This window comes from Cydia pomonella, chromosome 5 (assembly GCF_033807575.1).
Source record: "Cydia pomonella isolate Wapato2018A chromosome 5, ilCydPomo1, whole genome shotgun sequence".
NCBI classification, from domain to species: Eukaryota; Metazoa; Arthropoda; class Insecta; order Lepidoptera; family Tortricidae; genus Cydia; species Cydia pomonella.
The window spans coordinates 15,229,951-15,240,715 of NC_084707.1; the positions used below are offsets into that span (position 1 = coordinate 15,229,951).

The 10,765-nt window shown below is 36.0% G+C and overlaps 2 protein-coding genes across 3 annotated transcripts in view; one reads left to right on the top strand and one right to left on the bottom strand.

The window, feature by feature from the left end:
* LOC133517819 (chitin synthase chs-2) overlaps positions 1-2,590 on the top strand; it is a 39,547-nt gene extending 36,957 nt beyond the window's left edge. For both annotated transcript variants that reach the window (XM_061851251.1, XM_061851252.1), the window contains exons 20-23: positions 743-910; positions 1,031-1,274; positions 1,676-1,821; positions 2,049-2,590. In XM_061851251.1, coding sequence (XP_061707235.1) covers positions 743-910; positions 1,031-1,274; positions 1,676-1,821; positions 2,049-2,243 — 753 coding nt within the window. In that variant the 3' untranslated portion in view covers positions 2,244-2,590. The remainder of the gene's footprint in view (positions 1-742; positions 911-1,030; positions 1,275-1,675; positions 1,822-2,048) is intronic.
* Positions 2,591-3,221: 631 nt separating this feature from the next.
* On the bottom strand, positions 3,222-8,269 carry LOC133517822 (COP9 signalosome complex subunit 8). Its single transcript, XM_061851258.1, has 4 exons — positions 8,117-8,269; positions 7,935-8,005; positions 4,790-4,971; positions 3,222-3,566 (listed from the first exon to the last, which is right to left on the bottom strand). The coding sequence occupies exons 1-4, from the start codon at positions 8,168-8,170 to the stop codon at positions 3,316-3,318; spliced, it is 558 nt and encodes a 185-aa protein (XP_061707242.1). The 5' UTR covers positions 8,171-8,269; the 3' UTR covers positions 3,222-3,315.
* Between the last annotated feature and the right edge of the window lie 2,496 nt (positions 8,270-10,765).

Sequence of the window (10,765 nt, forward strand, 5' to 3'; positions counted from 1 at the left end):
AATTCCGTAGAACTTATTCCTGGTTAAAATGTCACTATCCACAACTATCCCTGCAATTTTCACGTTATCCAACTTGGAGGATCGATTTTGTCTTTGGTTATTAGGGTGGAGGTATCTTCTTATTAAACACGGTGACCGGGTCACTACTATTCCTTGTACATACTTTACACCTCGGACGACGTGGTGATTTGTGTAACAGGATAATGTTCTCTATCTAAATAGGTACAATGGAAAGGCAACTTCTTTAATGCAGTTAACTCCTAAGTTATAAGTGTTATAATATAACGAACTTTTTCTACCTTAACTCGTGGAGCCAATTGATTATTTTAGGACAGTAAAATGTAGTCATCTTAACCCACGAAATAAAATCTATTTAGAGAATTACCTCTTTTCGGGGTTTTAAATTTATAATTATATTGCTTGACTTCTTTATTAAACTTGTCCTAAATATAGATTGGTTCTGACGAGGCAATATCATTTATGTTTAATTTTACACATGATAACATAAATGACGTCAAAAACTTATGAATGCATTTTTCTCATTGCACACGTATTAACAGATAACCATCGTTGTTTTTGATGTTGTTAGTGTATTTCAAGTTTCCTATTAATTTGCACATGTCAGTAACAAAAACTACAACTTTCTCAATTTCGAACACACCTAATAAATAATGATTCGTTTTAATTTTAATATATTTTAATAACACGCTTTCGTGTATTAACAATTTTAAAATGTTTCCAGGTTTTAATTTCAAAAGAATATTTGCAACTGGAACCGATCGGTCTGGTGTTCGTATTCTTCTTTGCGTTGATTTTGTTCATCCAGTTCACTGCCATGTTGTTCCATCGTTTTGGAACCCTTTCGCATATCTTGGCATCCACTGAACTGAATTGGTTCTGCACGAAAAAGGTACGTAATTTAACTCGATTAACAAATGAATACATCATCAACCAGTTAGTCAATGCACATATTTTGTGCTGGTCTCATCTATTCATCATGTGATGTTTGAAGAAATATTTTATATTCTAGGCGGAAGATTTATCTCAAGATGCATTACTGGATAAAAATGCAATAGCAATAGTAAAAGACTTACAAAAGCTAAATGGATTGGATGACGACTACGACAACGACTCGGGCTCTGGACCACACAACGTGGGTAGAAGAAAGACCATTCATAACTTGGAGAAGGCGAGACAGAAGAAGAGGAACATCGGCACACTTGATGTGGCGTTCAAGAAACGCTTCTTTAATATGAACGCTAATGATGGACCAGGTAACCTAAGTTCCTAATTCACATATATCCAGGTCTTGACGAGCAGTTTATTGCGAATCTATATCAAGTCGTAAACCATCTCGTAGGCCTCCAGCTGGCGCAGTATGTTGAATAAATACACAATGAATAAAGTCGGCAATATTTTCACAGAACGAGGTTGTACACAACGTACCAACTACCAAGACCAAGGCGTAATTCAATGCTATTACAATACGACAAAATATTTATCTTTACATTTATTATTTCCTCGCAATGGAAGTGATAATGAGAGGGTATAACTAGATCATGAATACCTCCACGTATATCTGTCCTTGTTTGCCAGCTGGGATTTATAAATTGCTTCGGTTATAATATGTTGTTCAATGTTCTCCTTGTGCAATCTGCCTACTGTTAAATTTCAGGGACGCCGGTACTTAACCGTAAGATGACCCTAAGAAGAGAGACGCTGAAGGCTCTAGAAACAAGGCGGAATTCCGTGATGGCGGAGCGAAGAAAATCACAAATGCAAACTCTCGGAGCTAACAACGAATACGGAGTAACTGGAATGGTAAAAATATAATTATTTAAAATATTTGAAATGAAAACAACTTTAATGTGGTATATAGTTAAACCTCCTGAGGCCCAGAGGCCGTTATAAAGGCTTTTTCCCAAAATTTTATTTTAACTTATATAAGGTTGCAAATTCAAAAATAAAACTTAAGCTTCAAGAACTTGGAGGAGAAAACGCAATACCATTTTATAAGATTATCGTTAATTAGGCTGCTATTTCTTCAGATGAACAACAACCTTGTGGTACCACGTCATCGCACATCGACCGCTAACATTTCGGTAAAAGACGTATTTGCCGAGCCCAACGGCGGGCAAGTGAACAGAGGCTACGAGACGACGCTCGGCGACGAGGACGAGAGCAACTCCATGAGGCTGCAGCCGAGGCAAAACCAGGTCTCCTTCCAGGGGAGATATCAATGACCGGGCTAGTGAGGTCCCTCACAAATCCTAACGAGTTGCCAAAACTATAGTGTCACCGGCTAGATTAAACAAATGTAGATACTCATTAATAGGATACTTTTACTTGTTAAGTTAAAATTAAAACTCATTTTTGTAAGCATTGTACTGCTAGTGATATTTGAAAAAGAATTTCTTATGGAACAGGAAAGTCGCTACATAGAATATTTATGTCGACACGTTAGCATGTAGAATAAAGTCTTAGGATAGTTTTAAATAATTATACACTGCCACTAAACTTTATACTTTTGTATGTACTTTTTAGGACATGTTTAAATGATTGTAAAATAAATCAAATGCAATTTGTTATATTATGGGCTTTTTATATCCTCATAGGAATATCCTTGACTTTAGATCTTGTGTTCCCAACATATTTATATATGAATAAATACTTCATAATATGAAACCTGTTTGGTAATACCAAACGCTATATTCCATCTTTATCAGCAAATATATGAATGTGACGAAAAAGAAGCGTTGGTTTTTCGGAACTTATGTATAAAATATTATATGTATTTGATATTTACCAGTTGCTTTTCGGTGAAGGAAAATATCGTGAGGAAACTGGACTAATCCCTATTGATGGGTCTGGTTACCCTCTAGGCTGGAAGGTCAGATGGCAGTCGCTTTCGTAAAAAGTAGTGCCTACGCCAATTTTTGGGATTAGTTGAAAAGCGGACCGCAGGCTCTATTGAACCGTCGCAGGCCAGGATAATGAAAAGAGAAGATGATGATATAAATGTGACATATACAATAAATGAATTACATGTTAACAACGTCAGAAATCTCACTGAAACTCTCACCTCTTTGCTGGTTCTTAGTTATGCAGTGCTAAGCTAAGCTATCAGAAGCATGTTCTTCAGCACTTAGCAAATTCTATAAGACCATAGCTCGAAAAAAAATATACCCACGGTTTTGCTAGAGGTCTATAGGGGAAAAAACTTTTGCATTTATGATATAATTTATTACGAAACTTATTTAAATATACCAATATTAAGTTTTCATCTCACTGAACTTAAGATATAAAAGCACTTACTTAATTTTCTAAGAACGATACAAACTCGGTGAGTTTGAAGAGTTGGTCTTCGCTGGAGGTGTGAAGCGGGGCCGGCTGGGCGGGAGGCGTGGGGTCGACTGTGACGCCGTCCTCGCGCAGCGTCCACTTGCGCTCGGCGCAGGCGCGCAGCACCGCGTCGCGGCTCAGCCCGGTCATGGACACCACGGTGTCGAGGGATATGGAGTTGTAGGAGCGCCCGATTAGGTTGAATGCTCGCTCGCGGACTCGCTCTGGAAGGGCAACAACCACCTTTATGTATTTACTCGTATAGTAGTAGTTACTTACTGGTATAACCAAAGACAAAAGAAGTGAAAGAAAGAAAGAAAATACATTTGTTTATGACAAAACAAACACGGATGAAAAAAACATGTTGACAATACAATGTATAACATGTAGCGCAAAATGCCATAAAAGGTGCAATGCAATTTTTATTTTATTACATAGGAGGCAAACGAGCAGATGGATCGCCTGATGGTAAGCGATTACCGACGCCCATGAACGGGTGTCCACCACCAGAGGAGTTGTAAGTGCGTTTATAGTTCATAGTTGAGTTGACAATCTAGTTTCTGCTTTTGCCACTAAGTTACAATATTTTGCAATACTTCACTTGTTTCCCTTGCTTCTGGGTTTATATTTAAATAAATATTTAGAAAGTTAAATTTACAAATACAAAGTGTTGATAGAGGACTTTAAACGCTATCAATAGGACCACCATGTATGGGTTTGGACCATAAGAACAGTTTTCAGTCAAATTTGGTTAGTATGCAACTTCTGGTTCGAGTGCCATCTTGATAGTCATGTATCGTGATTAATTCCTTTGTTTTTTGCTCATTAATATTGTTTAAAATGTAATATCGTCAGCTTATTATACAGTAAACTAATGTGGTAGTGTGCAGTTATTGGAGAATTATAGTCGCGTATAACCACCATTTTGGAGTCAACGGCCGGTAGTCCACATGCTACTTGTAAAGTCCAGCTATCGCTTTAAAAGAGCTAATAAAATCACCATACACTGTCTTGTACTACCCTTAAAATAATTGTTGCATTTAAGGTATTAACCTTGATACTGGCGAAATAGTCCCATTGGCCTGAAGCCATAATTTTAAAAGAATGAATAAATGCTTAGTATGCAGTAGGTTCTGAGGGCTTACCGCGAACCACGTTCGACATGTTGCCTCCCTGTCACACTTACGTACGAATTTACAAGTGCGACAGAGAGGTAACACGTCAAACGTGGTTCGCGGTAGGCCCTCTGGTCCTAATCATTCTTTTGTAATGGTAACTTATGGCAGCTGGCACTCACCTCACATAGATGCATTATTATTGGAACGTCATTAATAATAGTGAAGGGCCAACATAAGGTACCTGTGGTAAGCCACATATTTGTTTTACATTCCTATGTCAAACATCTAGGGTATAATTAAAAAATAAATATGTTAATGAGCAATAGTACCTTCCAGTGCTCTTATAATATTAGCTACAGGTTCAGTCCAATTGTAACTAGCTAGAGCTTGGTATGTTCCGGCAAGATCCTTCTTCCACAGTTTCTGTCCAACCGCCCAAATAGCAGTTATCTCAGGATTACTACTTGTGATGCTTTGTGGAATTCTTTTCCACAAAAATTTTGCATTACATCTGGAATTAAATGAACATGCATAATAAATATCATTATTTCATACTAATTAGTATTTCATTTATATTAAGTTTCACCAAGTTCAAGTCACCACACCTGGTTTGACTACTTAATGTAAGGTCTAGTAAGGCTAAAATATAACTTATACTGAATCCTTGTTGCTTTTCAATAGTCCTTCCAACTTGAGAGATAGCATTCAGGATCAATAAATCATATCACAGTGTGTAATTTTGTGTTTATTCGAAAGAGCTTGATATGGCAAACAATAGATAAAAAATCCAATAATAAATTTTTGGATTTCTGTATTTTTTTTTTCTCCAATATATTTCTCCAATGGTTTCTATTTTTGTTAGTATCTTATGTAACGTAACATTGAATTATCTATTTGTATAAAATAAATATAAAATGTGTAGTATTATAATAATCATTTAAGATTTTCTTATTTTCAGTTTTTATTGATTTTTAATTTAACCTTGTGTCGGTCGCATTTTATTATTTATTATAAATATGAAGGGCATAATAAACAACAATATTGTGTTTATTATGTCCTAAAAATTACACACGACAATAGAAGGGGGTAGAGAGATATAGCATTTCTAAGTATTTAAAAAAAATATATGGAAATAGGGTTGTCCTAAACTAACCACAATAATAAATCCTATTGAGATTATAGGTAAATGTGAAAGCTTGTATGTTTCGATGTTTGTTGCTCGATCACACAAGAAAGGCTGAACCGATTTAGATGAAATTTAGCTTAATGATGAATCATCATCAATTATCACAATACAATTCTTCAGATGATAAATTTTGACGACCGGTTGGCCTAGTGGGTAGTGACCCTGCCTACGAAGCTGATGGTCCCGGGTTCAAATCCTGGTAAGGGCATTTATTCGTGTGATGAGCATGGATATTTGTTCCTGAGTCATGGGTGTTTTCTATGTATTTAAGTATTTATAAATATTTATATATTATATATATCGTTGTCTAAGTACCCTCAACACAAGCCTTATTGAGCTTACTGTGGGACTTAGTCAATTTGTGTAATAATGTAAAAAAAAAAAAATAATAATAATAATAATAAGATCTTGTTATCTTCATTATCGTCAGTAGCCCGTTAAAATTCACTACAAGTATCATCAGAATATTTTTGACGTGACGCGTCGTCATGGATAAGTACGTTATATTTTGTGGGTTTTAAAAGTTGTAGAACTTTTTCTGAAATGGCAAAATGTTTTCGTTTCGACAAAAGAGGGTCAGAAGATTCTAAGGCTCGGTGAAACAAGTCAAGGACAGTGGTTTTACGGTCTAATTTGCGTGTATGGTGCTCTCGATCATAACGACAAAAATTGTTCCTTGATTCACCGGCTTGTTCTGAGAGCATTTCAATGGGTAAGGAAATATATTCTATGATTTTCGCTTCATGTATTAGTATTTTATGAACTGTGACAGTCATATTTTATCAGCCATATTTTTTGACGTATTTGGTAGCCAAATTGTTACAAAATATCTGAAATTTCATAGAATCTATTTCCAAACCGCATTACAATGCCACTAGAGTAAGTTGTCAAGAAGCAATTCTTTGAGTCATAAAATATTGGCAAAGGTCTTTCGATTTGATTCTGATAAAGCAGTTCGGGCAGTACACCTTCCCAATACCACGCAATGTCCTTCATCGAAGATATGACCCAACATAGCACAGCTTTTGCGTAGCACAATTTTTTAAGACTCAAACATAATAATGCCTATTAAAAATCAAAAGAATTGTAATATAATAAACTAAAATTAACGATGTTATTTATAAGCAAAATCAATGAATATGATTGAACATGATAATTAAATTGCCATAGAAAAATTAGCGACAATCCTAAACAATATTTTTAAAAATTCATATCTCGTCACCCCTTCATTTTTATGAGCTAGAATTTAATATTCAGCTATGTTATGTGTTAATTCAGTCCATTAAAACATAAAATGCGACCATTAAGGCACTTTGCCACAAAAAAATATTTTTCCTATTTGGTAAAAACTTTAATTGTGTCTTAATGTACTGTGTTTTTTATGCAGTGTTATGGCAACAAACTTCTTTTTTGAGATCATATTTTATTTATTTGCATATAATGTACCTGAAAAAAGATATTGCATATTTATGGTTTCTATGGGTTTTTCTCGCAAATCACAATAACTCTGAGAATAATTATAAAAAAAACCTTTGCTGTTTTTGTCAAACCTCTAAAATAGTAACAGCTATCAATTAAACATATAAACCACACATGACCGCAATCAAGCCAAAATTACACACTGCTTATGTATAATGTATATTGTCACCTTAGTAGGTCAGTTTGGGGCTAGGTGAATCTGTGTAAGATTGTCCTCAAACATTTATTTATTTATTTATAAAATATATACATTATAATTACAGCTCTCAGTTTGAGAGTCATGAGGTATCCAAATCTCCAGGTGCTATAACAAATTACTACTAAAGTTGGTACCTTACATTGAAGAGTAATGGTGCTATTCATAAATGCGCTACAAGCCTCAATTAGCTATTGTTTGACTTAATCTGTCAATTAAACTTATGTATTTGTAAAGAGATACAATATATATTAACTAATGAAGGTGTGTTTTATGAATAAGGGTGTTGAAATAGAGTACTAATAAGCAGTGAGCTTCAAATTTTCAGACTGTTTAGCACTTTACATACTGCTCACGAGGACTAGGAAATCTAAATTAGCTCCACTTGTCTACAAATCATTTTAATGTGCCACCGCTACTAACTAGCATAAAGGTTAGTAGCCGAAATAAATAAAAAATTAAATATGGGATGTTCCAATCATAGAATTAGTAGAATTATTGTAGGTTGTCTACTGCTATAAAGATATACTTACATACTAAGATGAACACAGTTTTCATTAAGAAAAAACAAAACATGAAAAACTTTTAGAATAAACATTCCAACTTTACTTACAGATCATTTTGATACAAATAAATGACTAACAGCTGAGCATAAGTAGAAGGTGAAGCCACTCCAGTGGGAGCCTGAAATGATAATAAAGCGTTAAACTTAACTAATCCTTATAATTAATAAAGAGTAGAGCTAGGTTATCTTTCACCAAAAATGTATTCGCTTAGACTTGAATTCAATCTTACTTCTAATTCCTGTTTTTCCAAATCCACACAAAGTTTATCAAAATTAGATATCATTCTTAAAACTATATTGTCAAGACTCAATTCAATTTTGTTATGCCTCTAAAATAAATCTAGTATAAGCTTTTCTAGTAGTGAACTGTCAACACTGTCAACTGTCAAGCTGAGGCACAACCGTGCACAGATAACCAAAAATTATAACATAAAAAGCTTAAACGTAAAACTCTTCAGAGTGTACAATCAAATTGCCAATATGATTATAAATTAAATTGGAGATTTGTTTATCAATCTTTTTTAGCCGGATACAGTTTTAAGCTATAGCAGACGGGCGTACCGGACCGTGACTTAGATCCGGTCTGCATATCACGTTTTAACTTTTACTTAGTGCTGCATCATCTTCTACACGATCGAACAAGCCTCGGACCGGAACAAGGTCGCAGTCCGGTAAGCCCGTGACACCAGTCTGTTATAGTTTTCTGCGTCCGCACCGCATAATTTGGCGACTGGTCTGGCCTAGTGGGTAGTGACCTTGCCTATGAAGCCGATGGTCCTGGGTTCGAATCCCGGTAAGGGCATTTATTTGTGTGATGAGCACAGGTATTTGTTTCCGTGTCGTCGGTGTTTCCTATGTATTTAAGAATTTGTATATTATATATATACTTGTCTGAGTACCTACAACACAAGCCTTTTTGAGATTACAGCGGGACTTAGTCAATTTGTGAAAGAATGTCCCTATAATATTTTTAAAAAATGTGCGAAAAATTGTCCGGTCCAGACGGGACATTTACACTCAATCGATTAAATTACCTGAACCAATCAGGTGGTGTGGTCACAAATATGAAATTATATTCAGTCAAACAAGATTGTCAGTAGAGAAGGCGCGTATTTCAAATTTTCTGTGAGACAATAACCTGCTTTTTCGCCGTTTTTTCTATTAACGGTTAAAGATTCAATTTTTAGATTTTGACCTATCAAATGGAGATGCAGACATAAGAATATCAATTTTCAGGGGCATTTCTTTATGCTGAGCGCTCAAATTTCAGCAAAAGTCTAAAATTGGTGATTAAATTGTGTACGTGTGTTCGCTAGATGAGATTAACGCCATTTTTTTTCCTGATCGGTCATTAAGTCATTCCGTCTGGACTGACCTTTAACCTATAATAATCCATACTAAATCAAATATTTTTTTAAATTTCAAATGTTGTAAACGATGTGCTGATATTTGGTGAAACGGAAAAATGTTATTTCTCGGACCCGAAATTGATCTGATATCGACCACTCACGGACCACCACACGGATCACTAAACGTCACATACGGTGATATGCATGATCTAAAGAGAACTAGGTATATCCGCACACAAAAAATGCATGTATCAAAACCTTGGAGGTATAAACAAAAATTTTAAATCCTCCAAGATCAAAACTATCAAAACAAATTTCTTTTCATCTCTCTTGTTCGGAAAGTGTGATTTTCATGAGCAGATAGCCGGGTGGAAAATAGCTTCTTCCACCCTAGGGTGGAAAGTTTTTTTTTTAAAGTTATGATGAGCAAGCTTATAGCCCCCTCCAGACTATGCGCGTGAATCGCGACGCGACTTCGCGGAGCGAACATACCGCGACGTTGAGGTAGACTCCACACTCGCACAACTTCACGGCGATTTCGCAGTTTGGTTCGCGGCAAGATGGCGCCGAAGCGTCAGCTGATCGGATTTAGCTTGCGGGAAGGCACTGATTCAAACTGGGAACTGTCAAATTGATTTTTTGTTGATCAAGTTCGCACCCAATATAACTAAGTAACTGCCATAGAAGGTTATGACAGTTTAACTGAGTTACAGATTAACCGACTCGTGAGCGAATCGCGGCGCGAAGCGATCGCGATCGCGAGTGTGGAGTCTTGCAAGTTCGCGCTTCGCGTCTCCTTTGACGCGGGCCAAATACCGACAAATAAAGGCGCGAAGGCGTGAACAATCTGAGAAATCGACGCGAGGGCCATCCACACTAGCGTTCGCGGCTTCGCGCCTCGCTTCGCGCACGAGTGTGGAGGGCCCTTATGCTATATATAAAATATACCCAGTGTGTACCTCCATTCATTTAAGGCGATACAGACACCTATTGCAATCTCTTTCTGTCTCTTGAAAAAAAGCTATTCAAATCTTGTATGTCTATGTTCAAATCATTCTACTATTCCCCTCATTCACAGTGGTACAGACACCTATTGCTATCTCTATATGTCTCTTAAAAAAAATAGGTATTAAAATGTCTGAAACCGTACCGAATTTATCGGGATTGTATCAAAAATCGTTTGCGATTTGTTGCATGTGTTTACTTTGTTGTCTATAGAGTAGAGCCCATTACACTGAAACTTTTTAATTGGAAACAAAATCATACAAAAGGCGGGATAAAACAACAAAATTGTTCAGTTCTGAATAAAATTGGATTTATCGTGCGATTCCAGCGACGAAGAAATTAATTCAACTCCCGAATCTATACAAGTAGAGGCGAAAACGGCGATCGATAGTTTGTTACCGGAATGTTCTAAGGAGAAATACATGAAGATATACGACCACTGTATAAACTGGAGAAGCGCTAAGAAATTAAAGTCGCTGTCGCAAAACCGTGTTTCTGTCATATTTCGCAGAAATATCGAAGACA